Source organism: Varroa jacobsoni, unplaced genomic scaffold, assembly GCF_002532875.2.
Source record: "Varroa jacobsoni isolate VJ856 unplaced genomic scaffold, vjacob_1.0 contig00460, whole genome shotgun sequence".
NCBI lineage: Eukaryota > Metazoa > Arthropoda > Arachnida > Mesostigmata > Varroidae > Varroa > Varroa jacobsoni.
In genome coordinates this window covers 37,542-52,947 of record NW_019214471.1, presented here as the reverse complement: position 1 = coordinate 52,947, position 15,406 = coordinate 37,542, and the positions used below count along the sequence as shown (strand labels likewise).

At 40.3% G+C, this 15,406-nt stretch overlaps 1 protein-coding gene across 2 annotated transcripts in view; it reads left to right on the top strand.

Moving 5' to 3' along the window:
- The window catches only part of LOC111271264 (uncharacterized), a 34,676-nt gene extending 20,586 nt beyond the window's left edge, over window positions 1-14,090 (top strand). Inside the window, exons 1-6 of one of the 2 annotated variants that reach the window (XM_022851960.2) lie at window positions 5,394-5,972; window positions 9,458-9,587; window positions 12,101-12,243; window positions 12,506-12,618; window positions 12,844-12,929; window positions 13,290-14,090. In XM_022851960.2, coding sequence (XP_022707695.1) covers window positions 9,514-9,587; window positions 12,101-12,243; window positions 12,506-12,618; window positions 12,844-12,929; window positions 13,290-13,563 — 690 coding nt within the window. In that variant the 5' untranslated portion in view covers window positions 5,394-5,972; window positions 9,458-9,513 and the 3' untranslated portion in view covers window positions 13,564-14,090. Of the gene's footprint in view, window positions 1-5,393; window positions 5,973-9,457; window positions 9,588-12,100; window positions 12,244-12,505; window positions 12,619-12,843; window positions 12,930-13,289 lie in introns of those variants that run through there. The other variant, XM_022851958.2, reaches the window with a different exon arrangement.
- The last annotated feature ends 1,316 nt before the right edge of the window (window positions 14,091-15,406 follow it).

Sequence of the window (15,406 nt, the reverse complement as noted above, 5' to 3'; positions counted from 1 at the left end):
GACGCCGACCTGGGATCGACCCATCATAGTGGCAACTCCAGATCGTGCGGTCGGGCGAAAGAAAGTTGGTGAGGAGTCGAGATTCGTTACCCGTCGTAAGTATTGCCTTTTCGGGTCACATGGACCGAGCTTTACGAGCAAGCGTCTTTCTCCACGGCCGGATGGAGCTACTTTGAATGCAAGCCTCGTTTGCCAGTACCAAGTTAGAGGCTACTGGATGCTGTTAGTCCGTATGTTTGAATCGGTAGCGAGTAACAACAAGTGACAACGGCCAAGAGTGACAAATCGTTCCCGAGGCTGAAATTCGCTGCTTCTATTGCTAGTCAATTGTCGAACGAGTATTATTAAATAGCTTGAACTAGGCCAGTACTGAAATAAATTTCAAGCCTCTTTTTCTTATTAGTCGGCCGAAAAAATCGCTAATTATTCAGAGCTCTCTTGTAACATCCCGTTACCTATCAGTGTCATGGTATCCAACAAAGCTATAGTAAATTTGAAGCTTCAAAATCCATTAGGTAAGCGATGATCGCCTGGCCGGCGTCAGAAATCACTTCCTTTATCGGAGTAGGTCGGCAACAAAACAATACGCGATGGAATTTCCGTAAGAACCAATCGACATACAGAGAGTCGTAATGCTTTTGTAGCAATAATCCATTATAAATCATTATAAACATTCCACCAATGGAATTTGCTGTGGCATCATGTTATCACTCCATATTTCTATGTATGAATCTCGAATAAGGAATTTGTCATCTAAGGCCAAGTCGTCTAAGTCACAGTAGGTATCGAATCCCGGATACGTACACACGTTCAGTGCCTATCGATACGCATGGAACGAAATTTGACTTTAGACAACTATCAGACTCTATTTGTTTGTTTGTCTAATTGATTGCGTTCGAAAACCAGCAGAAGGCCATTCCGCCATAGCGTTTCCGTATCATCACAGAATAGGCCGCTCCTCTTTTGGCTAGCTGGGACCATTAACAGTGTTTATTGTAAATGGACCAAGCTCTTCGACTCAACGACGGTTCAATACTGTACTAGTACAAGCTTGAGCGAACGCTGTAACCCTGTCGTTCGGTGTATCCGGCTCTCCATCCGCAAACGGCCACAGATCTTTAGGGGCAAATATAAAGACGGACACGGTATCTGCTAATCTTATCCTACTTGCAGCTCAAGTCCCTACTGACCCTTTCTCGTTCGTAGCGCGGTCCCAATCAAACGAAAAGGGTATCGCCGAGTGGGTACCATCCAGCATTGACTCGATCTGTGCAAACAGCAATTTTGTCAACTAATTTACTCAGAGTCCCGAGGGCGACGCGGTTGACACCAGCAGTGCATCTGACACTACTGACTTCCCTCGCATGCATCTCGCTCCGTCTATGTGCTGATGCCAGCCATTTTGGAAAACACAGACGTAGTTAGGGCAATGTCATATATAAAAAGAAAAATAGAGAGGGGTGTGCCAGAAGAGATGTGTAACTGACCATCCTCTATCATGTCATTTGCTTTTCGGCACTGCGTAATATGGAAGAGCTATCGTCATCCGACAACGATAGCTTATTCCCATATGGTTAGCTTAAATTGACACCCCGCTGTCTTAATTCTTCTTATCCACTGCGGCAATGCGAGACGTGTACGAGTCAGTTACTCGATCTGTACGATGAGTCCTATAGGAATGAATTTGTTTCGTCTATCAGTAGTCCCGATATAAATCGAAAGCCGCATGCGGTACGCTGCACTCCGAACGGCAAAGGCCAAACACGGCAATGTTGTCTCTACCACAGAAAAGCAAATTAATCCCAATTGAGCTTGGATCTCTCTAGGGAAGGTTACGTTCCTTTCGATGAACTCTGTCCTATAAGATTCAGTTAGTAGTATAGATAGTAAGATGTTCAAACATATGTTATCTATATATACTTAGATACAAAGTAGCCTAGCATAGAGGCAACGGTGAGCTAAATCACATGGTATGTTTTCTAAATACGATTCTCATATGCCCGCCCACTTGACGACTGGATATAAAAGCAATACTATCACGGGCCATCTAAATACGGAAAACATTGCATCGGGGCAGAGACTGAATGTCCTCCGATGCGAACGCCGATGTGCTATTTTTCGTCACGGGTTTGTTCGAATACATCTACCGTAGAAAAGTTTCAGCTAAATTATTATCTAGGATCGGCTGTTCAGAAGCAAGTTCTAATACGGTTAAGTAGAGTACGAAGTTCAAAACTTATCACAGCAAATGCACTATTCATCCGTCAGATCTTGAATCAAATCTTTTTTGTGAAAACAGACGATTTTTAAAAAGTCAGTGGTATTCTATACAGTTGAGTGGGTCTAGTTTTAACAAGCCGAGGAACGATCGTCCAATTTAAAAGAAATGACATATAAATATATACAAATTTGTGTAGGACTGTTATGTATAAACAGTGTAAGAGGTGTACAAAAAAAAATTTCCCAACAATGTCAGAGTCTGTCAAATAACAAACAATAACGAAACCAGTAAGCATTATTGGATCAAAGAAGTATCGGAAATTGACCCTTCTCTTAATCGCGTATTCTTTAATCGTTCAGATCGTTGCAGAAATCTCTGTTGACTCAATAAACGTGCGCTATCGTTTGTTTCAATCACTCAAATGATTTCCAAACTAAATTGAGGGAATAAAGTTTTTTTTAGGTTCGTTCGACCGTGTCCGTGCCTTTTTCCTTCAGGCGTTTGCTGTAAAAATTACCTATAGGCATATGTACATGCTGGTGCAATAGAGAAATCAAGCTTTTCTATGAAAAACGCAAATCAACGGGCGGCGCTCCAGTCGTTACATTATCGTGATGGAAAATCCTTACTTTCCAGGAGCTCTGACCTATTTCGTCACTCTTTTAAAATAATCTTAAAAATCCTTAGAATTACTCGTCAATGGCAATGTAACGACTAGGCACGAACTCAAATGCGCAACGCCCTAGTGTTGAGAAAGACGGTAAGAGAAGATTTGACTTCAGACCTGGATCTGCTGGCTTTCGTTGGTTGGGATTCGTCTTTAGAGTAATATACAGATGACTGAGTTTTTGTCTCCCCATCAGATAAGTTTAGGTCTTATCACCTATAGTGACACCGTGAAGGAAATCCTGCTCCTCCTTACGTCCGTTCATATTCTCTTCAGGTTCTCAATCTGGATTTGTTTGAAATTTTCAGCACAACCTGAAACCGTTCGACATGACTCGTGTGAAATGTCTAGCTCTTGTTTGCATGAGTTATGTTGCACTCGCAACTGGCTCCCAGGAGGACTCTGTACCATTAGCACCACTTGTGAACATAATACGGAACATAATGGACGGTTTTTGGCACTTTATCCGCGTTTTTTGTAAAAAGCAAAATACGGATGAAAATGACGTTTTTCCAAACGTCAACATCGCCGTCAAATAATGAATGCGAAATAATATATAAATGCACTTCATGTAGGGACTCAAGCTCATTACGCTGATAACCACTAAACGTTATAATTTCTCAACAGACGTTATAATTCCGTAATGACAAAAGGTTTTTTTTGGTCTCCAAAGAGCCAACATGCCAAGAATTGCATTAGAGTAACAGCAGTGCGTGGCTGCCTTAATGATACCCACATAAATGAAAATGGGTCGATGTGAATGTGAAATTAGCTCTGTGGATGGCAGACAGGTCGAAAAATATAATACCATAAGTCGGATCATAGGCCAATCTTTGGTTGGCAAAAGCCGGCGGTTTACAGATACTTTCTTGATCCGGTTCTACATATATATAAGCTATTATTTCTCTTCACTTACTGTTTGGATTATCTATACCTATGCCACTTTTAGCACAATTCACTTAATAAGGCCTAGAGACGTAATTGCAGGCTGCCGACCTAATCTAATGTCTAAGGCTTTAGAATACGTTCACCATGTACAGTGCTTAAAATGTTTACAGCCATCATTACAAATTTGTCATTCTTACCCAGTTTTCAGATGACTGATATGCACAAATGCAGAAAATAGCACTCTCAAGTCGATCACACTTTTAAGTACAAGCATTTCGGTAACATTGACGAGACTTTCAAGTTTAGATTTAACAAAGAGGGTGACACATTTTGATTACCTTATATTGTAAGTTGATAGCAAAAAAATTTCATAAACGGATAGTGATTTTTCGGCAAAAACAAATTTGAAAACAAACCCCTAGCATCCTAACTCTTCCAGATGATTTATAATAGTCCTTGCGCCATAGCACAACGATTTTACCTTACCTTATTTCACCGAAGTTTTAAAGCGTACGCTCAGGCAATTGTTAGGCCAGTGGATTATTTTGAAGCTGTATGCTATATGTATTTATCCTTACTAGTTAGGGCTATGTTTTGCCCAATTGAACATCAGAAATTGGATCAGAGAAACGTCTAATTTCAATGTATATGACGTTTGTCGTGGTAATGCCATTACCAATTGACGTTCATGTCCCAATTTCTGAGAAGATATCAGGTCGCATCTTCAGGCTGCATCTGCTCTGTACTGAAATGAGCCAAGCTTTCCAGTCCGCTGTAAAAACTATTTTGTGTTAGTCACATATAGCCACGAAACCTTCCACTAAATAAGTGATATTGCATTAGTCCTTAACTGGGCCTTTGGTGGCTCTCTTCTATATAAGTCTTAGGACTAGATACAACATATGATAAGGGCACTAGCATCGAAGGGGACTTTTTGCATTCAGTAACTAAAAATACCTCTAGCTATTTTATGACAGCAGAATGTTAAAACATCGTGTTAGCAAAGGGTGCGTTTTCAATAATAATAATAACTGAGGACCCGCAAACATAGACTCCGTGCTAATGGCAGGTTGTAAACAAAACCACAATTGCGCATATTTGCAAGAAATCGCCCAGTATTGGTTCCCATAATATTCATATGTAATCGAGCTACAATATAGACAAATGTTCCTATTTCTAATGTGATCACCGCGTTTTAAGTATTGCGTATGGCCAGTTTCCGAAAGCATAATACGCCGATCAAGTTTGGCTGGCGACGCGGCTCAAAAGAAAGCGAAGTAGTACGGTGATTTACTTGGACATGGGTCGAAATGGACACCCTATGAGGTTCGTTGACCCCACTCCCCCTATGTGCCGTAGCGCATTCAAGTGGAACTGTCGTTTGTAGACAGGTCACGCGAGCGTCTCGTTTACACCTCCTTCTAGACTCGCGTAAGCTAGCTATATTTCCTCTCTCTTCTCCTCAAGTTGCATACCACCACAGCTCTCAAGGTATAGGACACTCCAAACCGTAACGTCCAGTGCTTTTGCTACTGCTTCTCGCCGATGTCATTCCCTCTACTTTCTGGGCTAGCTGTTAGCATTTCAAGCTACGCCGAATTAGACAGTGAAGAGAAGCAGTGTAAACGGTTACGTTTACAATGGGATGACAAGCGCCCTCCGACCCCCGCCGTTTGCCCTATTATCTAGGCTCCATCATGTCGTACGAGAATCACACAGCCCAGAAGACCATTCACCAAAGTAGAGTGACGAGAACGGGCAATACGGGACTTCAAATGAAACAGCTGAGAACTTAAGTGGTGAAAGTAGGGATTGTTGACACAATCGTATGCAGAAACAACGACAAGCAGCCCCCCAAAATGCTGCAGCATCGTCGGCTAGCTACGAGGAGCTCGGTGGTAATGTTCTACCCGCAAAGTGCAGAAATTGTATTGTTTGAATGGCAACGGATGTACAGGCCATGAGAAACATATACTGGCAGCAGCTAGTTACTATTAATCAATGCGGAGTTCGCAATTCAGCGGCATGCGCTATTTTTCTTGTTGTTAAGCTAAAGAGGCCGAGTCGATGGTCGTCACCGGTTGCAGCTTGTGCACTGAAATTAGCACGAACTCGGAGGAGTGACCAGGGTTCAGCTATGGATTTTTAAGGACATCATCTGATAAGCTAACGGGGCCCTTAATACTTTGAGGCTTAGTGAGTATAACACAGAAGAAGTCATAGGAATCAGTACGTGAAGTTTTTTGATTGCAAATGGACCGTGGGAGGCAAATCGATCTATTAATAGTGCTTATATCTGCATAGTAAGGTGATCGAAATAGATCAGTATACAAGCATTGTACACGATTTTCTATTCAAACACATATTACATGTGGACATAATGATTTCTTGCCATCCAGAGAGGCAGATGCCCGTGCCGGAATGGGGCAACCTTTTGGCTATTTAAACGTACAAAATCCAAGGGTGTTTATGTTCGGTTGAATGTAAAGCAAAATTATTTTCTGCATCATCTTTTTTTAATTAACTATTATTAACTGTTGTTTAAAGCGGCTCGGGGTGAACATGTAGTGCTATGCTTTGACCTTGTTCTTTCACTTTTGATTACTGCTTTCTCTGGTACGTTAGGTATGTTTCAAGATGATCTTTTTTCTGTATTGATCAAAAAATTATATTCTACCATTATAATGGATAAAGCCTTTTTGAACTGCGTGTTCTGTTCTATATGTTTTGACAGAGTTTTTGCCAATTTCTAAGCAGCCTTTAACTCTCAGGTATATCTTAGCTTAGCATCGAGTTGCTTACCTTGAGTTAGTAATCAGTTTCAGTTAATATGCCGGTAAAGCGAGCTTCAGATTTGTCTCAATATCTCTGTGCGATAGGTTTGCACGTGTCATCTGCAAATTGTGAGACGTTCTCTTTAACAGAGAAATCGGATTGCTCATTGGTATATCTCTATTGAAAAGGATCAGATCCAACACTGACCCTCGTATACTCCATGCTCTATATTTGTAAGCGTACTATATTTATTTAGCACTTTCGCTTTTTGTATCGAAAAGTCTGACTCGTCACAAGCTGCTTCGCTGAAGCCAATCGAGATTAGTTTGCTTGTCAGTCTTTGCGGATACACACTATCGAAAGTTTTTCTTAGACCAAAAAAAGCTTATAAAAAATCTGGAGTGTATAAAATAGTCGACTGGTTGAAGAGTCGTCAATTGTTTGTATACGATTCATTTTTAACTTTTTTACCGTTGCGGTTTTAGCAAAGGTAAAGCTTTAGACACGTAACCGGTAACTATAGTATAAGACTAGGTCTTATTTAACAGCAAATGAAAATGCTGGATTGTATATGCTTGGATTTTTCAAAGGCATGCTGTACGCCCTAGGCTAAAAGATGAATTAATTTAGATTAGTATTGAAATTGTCTCGCGCGACAAGTGTTTCAATAGATCTACGTCGCAGAGTTTCAGACAAATCTTATTTCCTATCGTGAACAGAAAAACAAAATCCTATAAAGCACAAATGTTATGTCATCGATGCTATATTATACAGAACCTCTAGTGTACCTCAGATGCCGAAGAAATGATAACGGTACGCAACATGGATCTTTACTGTACACAAACAGCTTAGTCCGTTACTCAGGTAACGATGTGCTCTGTTGTTTGATCATTAAAAAGCACGAACGTTACAGTTTTCCTCTTAAAAGGATACCTTCAATGACCTATACATAGCGCTTTAAGATCTGGTTGCCTCATTCAACATGTCGCGTTAGGTTCTGCATACGTACAATATAAATTTACTGGGCACGATACGACACTTACTTTTACATCGATGAGAAATCTATCACCTCTGCTTCTGTTTTAGTGCTGCGGGAGGATGGATATATGCGACGCGGTATTGAAAATGATATTGAAATCTAATCAAATACTCTCGGCAGTGTCTTGACCATAGCATCTATTGAAAGAGCGGGCACAAATAATAGATTTACGTGAAAAATTGTAGAGTACGATCAGTAAATTAATTGTAGAGGTCCCTAGATATACGATGTGAATTATATTTGTTTCTCCTTGACAGAATGGAGGTGGTTTGACAAATCAGGATTGTATACCGTAGTGGGTGGGTGGGTTGGTTTCTGAAAGATTACTGACTGTTACTACCGGGCTTGATTTGTAGATGTCATACGTTGGACATTACAATTTCTCAAAAAAATGTAATACATTATAATGATTACATGTGCAATACTTTTGCCAACATCGTATCGAACTCAATGTCGCCCTATTTCGTCCGAGTTGTCAGAGCTAATCGTGCCTCGATTAGCTAAGAATCGATACTTCAGCAATTAACCCACTTTGGGCAACAAAATGGGCTACGCATTAACTGCTATAATGTCCTCCCGTTATATCCGCGACTAGCAAAAAAATCTTTCTAAAAAAAAGTTCGCATCGACCGATATGTCAAGTCCCGCATGGGTAAGAGCAAATGTCGTAGTGGGAAACAGAGTACGCAGTTGTTGATTTCTTTCTCTCAACCCATGGATTCGAGATATTTCCTATTTCCTTTAACAGTAGTATTTCCTTTTGGTGTATCTCCTAAGGCTTGGTGCGTAGCGGTGGATTCGTTTGGTCATTTCGGATTCAATGCTGATATTAACAGCCCTATATTAATGCAATATATTAACATACTTTTTAAATAATAAGCGTTTTTGCTTAATTGCATCCTTTACGTTACAAGAGGTTCGGTGTGGTCGCAGTTTTGGTAGCGAAAGTATATGCAATGGCCAACCGATATCTTCGACGCTCATTGATCGTAAAAAAAACTGAAGTTCCTCTACAGGCTCCTATACTTTGGTTCGACCATTTTTTTTGTTTTCGCCTTCAGTTATGTATTGTAAATTCATTTGTCTGCATAAGACCTAAATCGTATTCTAGACCCAGGTGGGTATTGAAGCTTAACAGTTAGAAGCAATTTTCTCTAAATAGAGTTCACTGACTAAATAATTCGGTTGATCTACTGTAAAAGCTTCACTTGAGTTTACCAAATGGTACCCATAAAAAGTACTTTATCGTAAATCGAGCGATAAGTGCAGTACCCATTTATAGTATACACAGAACAGTCATGTCAGTACGCCTTACTATTCTATGAAGAATCTGCCCCGAAATGAATTATCTCAAAAGATATATATACAGCGAAACTTCAAAGCGTTAGAAGCAATGCTGTATAATTAAAGAAAACATGAATTAATTATCGAAAACACAAACATTTATTGATCGCTTTTCCTTAGATATAGAATTTTATTAAAGGAATTAGCCTGCTAAATGTACTGTCGTTAAGTCATGCTTGCTTCAGTTACAAAGAATGAAAAAAACGTGTTATTAAGGAAGAGTGCCTACAAAGTAGGCAAAATGTTTTGAAAGTATCGCTTTCGCCAGTGTCCTAATATGTGTATGCACTTGGTCTAGGATTTAGCCAAGGCTTTAGTTCGTCTAACTTGGTAACTTGTGTGTTTATTAGGACAAAAAAAAAAACCCATTTTTAACCTATCGAAAAACTGGCAAGTAACTTGATTAGAACGCTGCAAATTGATTATTTTAGCAAAAATCTATTGAAGGTAGATACTTGGAAGCTCCAAACGCCAACAAACAGTAAACAAATAAAATTATATTATCTTTATCATGTCGTTTCAGTCAGTGGACGGCCAGGACGAAATTCAGAATGCTCCAATCGACATTATCAGCGCTGCATGAAGCTAATCTATCATCTTTCCGAGTCGAATATGAAGCAGACGACAGTGGAGGATCTCAACAGATTGTGCCGGTTACTGTCTAAAATACGTTCCTATAAGACATACTATGTTCAGGTGGTAACTCAACTATAAGTGAGCCCATATCTAGAAACTGCAAAAAGTTAGTTACTTTCGCAACACACGGTCAAAAACTCATGGGTTAGGTGACCGATTGCGTTGTGTACGTATCTAGGGGCAATGGAGCAGAAATTGGAAAATTTCATATATATTCAGAAGCGAATACTTCAGTATCGTAGTATTATTATACAAGCATGAAGGCATGTCGTCTTCAAAACGCTTTCCCCGATCATAATAATCTCGCTGTCAAAAATGATCATTGCTTTGTCGGTGGCGTGCAGTTCTTCATTGAAGTAAGGTTGTAGTGCAGCCGATCGGAAATTGATTATTACACCTTACCTGAACTTACGTCCACTTGTTGCGTTAAGCAAATACATTTAGACACATGTATGATATAGGATATAACTAGGTCCAGGAATAATTATTTAGGTAGTGTGGGCTATCGTTAGCGTTTTTTAACGCAGTGCCCACTAATTTCTCACCCTCGTAAATCGGTCTTTGTTGGCTTCTCAATTTCCTGGGTTGGAATTAGCTCTTGTTTTAATATCCAAGTATCTCAGCTGCAATTATTCGACCGTGACGTTTGCTCATCGCTGAACGTACAACTACTTTCAACTTAGAAGTTACGCGAAAAACATGATTGTACTGACTAGGGTCTGCCCAGTGTTGAACTTTTCTAGCGTTAAAAACCAACCTAGTAAGCCGTAGGATTAGGTACCTTTGTCTACTTCTCACGCTCAGCGAATATATGGCTTTATACGTAAGATAATATTCAGCTAAATTTAGAAGGAGCAGTTTACGAATCTTCTAATATTTTTTCTAATAATTTTATACCTTACGTGTTTCACTTTTTGAAACAACCTGTGCAAATAAACGGACGTGGTATTACGTTTAGATCAAAAGCGTTATGAAAAAAAGTCAATAAGTAGATGATTTTCTATCATAATTCTGACAATAGCAAAAAAATATACACTAATATATATATATATATATATATATATATATATATATACTGAAAACATACGTTAATATATTATAAAAATGTATGATAATAAACGAATTAAAAAATTTGCCTGTCGGTTTCAGTATGTAAAAGCTTGTTGTCATGTGAAGTACTTGTAACATTTGCCACTCTTCCACATTACCAATCGGCTACAGAAAGGGATAATGCTAAATGGTAAGTCAGCCCGGCACGGAAGGAAGTTCCGAATAAAACTGGAGCGGGGGGTTTCTTCGCGACTTCTGCAGAGTTCCATAGAAGAGATAGTGCATAAATCAGCTCTGCTATCAAAGCTGTTCATCGTACTAATCCAAACCATCTTTGATCTCCTCTGTGCAATCGCAGAAGTCTAAAGACAGCGTTAGATCAATTTCTAACGACTGACCTCATCGGCACCTATCTGAGCTAGCATATGCTAGTATCTGCCGAAATCGGCAACGCGTTGATTTGATTCCGCGGTTGAACAGAGGAGGGTACACAAAGATCATCTGAATGGTACCACGAGAAGCATCACCACGACCGACTGAATAGTATTCACAATTAAAGAATCTGCTAAGGATTTTCTGAATATAAGTTCATTAAATAAAAATGACTTCGTAGGCTATTTCTCTGTCGCCATAGTTATCGGTCGTACTTAAATCCTCGTCTAGCTGCGCGTAACTACACTACGAAGATGGTGGAAGAACCATAAACTGGGTTGCGCCACGGCCCCCTCACGTTTTTATAGCCGACCAAGCTCACAGTACCTGAAATAGACTACAATGGATCAAGTCAGAGGTACCCTACAGGAGGATCGTGGGTCGGGCTAGATAGCTGCAAGACTTTTTAGTTCGCAGAGACACGCGGCTACATTTCCTTCTAGAGGTAAAACATCGCACCGTCCACGGCGAGGCTTGCTGTTGCTTTCTCGCGCCGGGAATTGGCTGGGTACGCCGGTGTTAAGAAGGCGTTAAGGGCGGCTAGCCCGGGCAACCCCGGACTGTATCTGCAATGCAAGGCGCTAATAGCTAAGTTTAAAGTTCGTCGTAGTCTGGAGTCAAGTCCCCTACATGCCCCAACAAACTTATGGAGGGCAGATATCTGCGGCTTGTGACGTGACAACAAAAAGCGTCTGCGGATCCAACAACTACGAAAAGAGAAACGGTTTGTGACCAAAGGACAGACTTTGTACGATGCCGCGGGCTACGGAAAGCTTGCGGTAGCGATGAACCGACCTCGTTTTGTAACAAATTATGTGCGAGATCAAAACGGAAATGCGACCATTCTCTGAAGTAATCTTTAGCTATTCTTTCAGCGGCCGAAGTATATTCAACAAATTTTACCCAACTGTATTTCTTTGATTATTTGAAACATCCTAGTGTACATTTATACTCACTGAACTAGATATTAACTGAATTGAGACAAACATTTGGGGCAAGTGCTTTGTCTCGCCCAAGATTATATATTGGAACATTATAACTTCGACAGGAAATGGGAACAGACGGTTCTTTGCATCGATAACCATCAGGCGCGGTGTTTCAGTGAGGAGCAGTCGCGTCTATTTAACCAGGTGCTTGCTACTCCAAGACAATATCTTACCATGTTGTGTGGCAATCCTCAGCTTCAACAAGGTAAGAATTTCTATATGGGCTTGTAAATGTACGCATATCGGGACGAGCACTGACAAGCCTTCCGAAATACGTAAAAATGACGTTCCATAAGAACGAACTGCTTGGTACTACCAGTGCTCTATCGATTAAGAAAATGTATTAATTTCATTTTAGCTTCGAGCTATTTCATTATAGACACTCGTTAAAAGCACGCTTTCGAGTGCATATGTATTCTCTTAATTTCCATTATTTTACCTGTTATTTGTGTTGCTACTTTTTGCAGAGTATCTGAAATTTGCTCAATGTGACGCGAACATTACGAAAGACGAGGCGAAATGCGGCGGTGTTTTTCAAAGGGTGTTGCAGATTTCGCAGGAACAACCGGCGCCCCCGACGGTATAGCCTTCACAAGAAACACGTTTTGAACACTATTTCTCATTGAAAGAAAAAGAGAACGTGCCTACATTGTTGATTGGCCTCGACTGTATTTATGGTATTCACGCAACGATCTCTTAACCCAAACAGACCATAACGGAGACGTCGTGTATAATAATCAAATATATATAGGCGTCAAATATAATTAGACAATGGCGAAATGACTTGCAAGTGAGTACATTTCAGGACGGCGGTACAGACAGCGATAACCAGCGGCAACCTCAGCAACGACAACAGGAGAGCGTCGAACAAGTCCTAGCAAAAAACTGCTGGTAAATCAACTGTAGATGGCAGCACCTTAAATATTTCGAGGTTTCTTTCTCGTCCCTTTCTAACTTTGGCACTATCGGGAGGTGCATGTCACCCAAAGGGGAACCTGGAAGGCCGACATAAATTAGCTAATCATTGGAGTATCACTTAAGGTTAAAAGTAATACGAATGGGCATTTTGCCAGTACTTGTCTTGTCCGGTTTATTTGGATGACATTTATCCAGCCGATGCAAGCTTCTGGTCGGCAACGACCAGCGGTTACGTCTCGCGAAAAAACTACTATCAATAAATATAATTTTTATATTGCTGTGTTTCTACATGTTTATATGATTTAATTTTTTTCAACGTGTCCTTGTTCGCAGTACGTTCGACGAGTACCTGCGATGCAAGAAACGCTTTCTGACTCGCGACTGTGGAGACAACGCAAGCCAGTTCTTCGAGACGCATATCAAGCGAATCAGCGCTCCCTTTGCCGAAGAGCAATGTGGTGCCTTCGTCCAACGATGTGACCATGTGTCTTCTGCAATGACCGCGCCTTACCCTGCGTTATTACTTGTTAATATATGCCTCATTATTGCTGTTAATAATTGCGCCTCTGACACAATAGCATTAGCTCTAAAACTTGCCTTACAGTGAACAAAAAAAAAAAATAGAAGTTTACAGCCAGCGATGCTCTCTTCGAATAAATAACCCTTTGAATGAATATTATCTGTATCTTAGCTAGAACGAGACGTAATGTGGAGCTAAGCCGGAACACAAACGAGGCTGTTCAATCAATTGGGCCTTATTGTTTTTCCTAACCGCTTAGGATCAGGCTGATCAGCACCAGTGGTCTGAATCAACGAAACAATTGATTTGCTAGGAATTTTTGAAGGAGCCTGATGCTAGTTTTGGTTATGAATAATGGTATTATTACCGTAGCGTGTCAAAGTAATGGCGACGATTTTGTTGGATTCTCTCTCTACTAGCTACTATTTAAGAAGATTTACGTACCTCTATTATAACTAAATGGTGACATAAGACAGCGACGCTATAATTTTAGGGAGTGAAAATGCGAGAAAAAGCAATTTAAAAATAAAATACCTGTTGAGTCATGAGTCATAGTAGAACTAGGAGACATAACGCAATATTAGATCTGTGCGACAATATAAAGTGAAATACTAGTATCTTGTGTTTTCATTTACGCTATCATATAGATGCAAAACGTATAGGCGAGGCCTGATATTAGGCCTAAACGAATATCGGCAGCCTGTGATCTTTGAATGAATAGTAAGCATGCAAAAATGATTGTCTATCGACTATTTCCGCAAGAAGATGATCGATCTGAAGATGGTGTGTCAACGTCTCCTTCAATAGGGCACAGGCGATAATAGAGAGGCACGGAAAGAATAAAACTAAAATGACAGCCGTGACTGCGGATTGAGAGAATCAATCTGAAAGGTATTGACGTATTGATCGTTCGGTAGTGCTAAATTAAAAACCAACTTCGAAAAAGTCATGCTCATAGTCGTCTGTTCTCTTCATTATGAAACCGTTGTCTTTCTGATTGTTTGTAAGACATAAATTAAAATTACTCTAGAGGTTTCTGAAACAACTGGAGCTCATAGCTAGAATACTATTATTTATATACATGTATATTTATATATATAGAATACTACTGCTCAGAAATCGACAGAAACATGTAGAACCAGTTCAGTAGCTAATGTAATTAGACGCATCGGTTGGAAAACTAACACTTCTAAGTAATGCCGCGGCAGAACATTGAGCTTACATGCTTAAGATTAATAAATAATTATTTAGCTATGTTCATTCTTTCAGAATAGACCACGAAAAACCTCTAAGGACTCAACATTGTTATAGGTCGTAGAAACTATTTAAAACAAGACAGATGTCTGAACATCGCCACTAGGGCTACTCGTTCACCTGACCAACCTGGCTGACTAAATCCGTTAGTGACCGCTAGCATGTCCCGGGCTCGTTACTTTGAATCTCGCGCATTCACTCGCCTACATACCATGACTAGAACAATCTTTCAACATTTTCCCTACCAATAGCCTCGTCGTACGGTCAGCCAACAACCGAGATCCAAGAAGCTCTTATTGTCCTTAAAAGTAAGGAACAAGGAAACCGATCGAGGATATTCCGCCATATTGGCCGATATACGGTTTTTGGACTTGCGGAATAAGGACAAGGTAGCTAGTAGTGCATGATCGGCGCCCTCTCCTTTACCTTTTCGCGCTGTGAGAACCTAGCGTTGGTCTGTTATAAGCCCCTCTGATAGACGATGTACCCAAAGGGAAGAAGCAGCGAAGTGACCATCGGTCGTGGAAGCCGTACGGCACTCAAACGCTTCAAGTCAGGTCAAAGGACGCCAGCGCAGTGCGCTTGAGTCATTTGTTTGAATAATTTACAAACTAACAATCTCTAACATTTCCTTGTACCTATACATCTAGAGCAGATCACGATTGAGTTGATTATT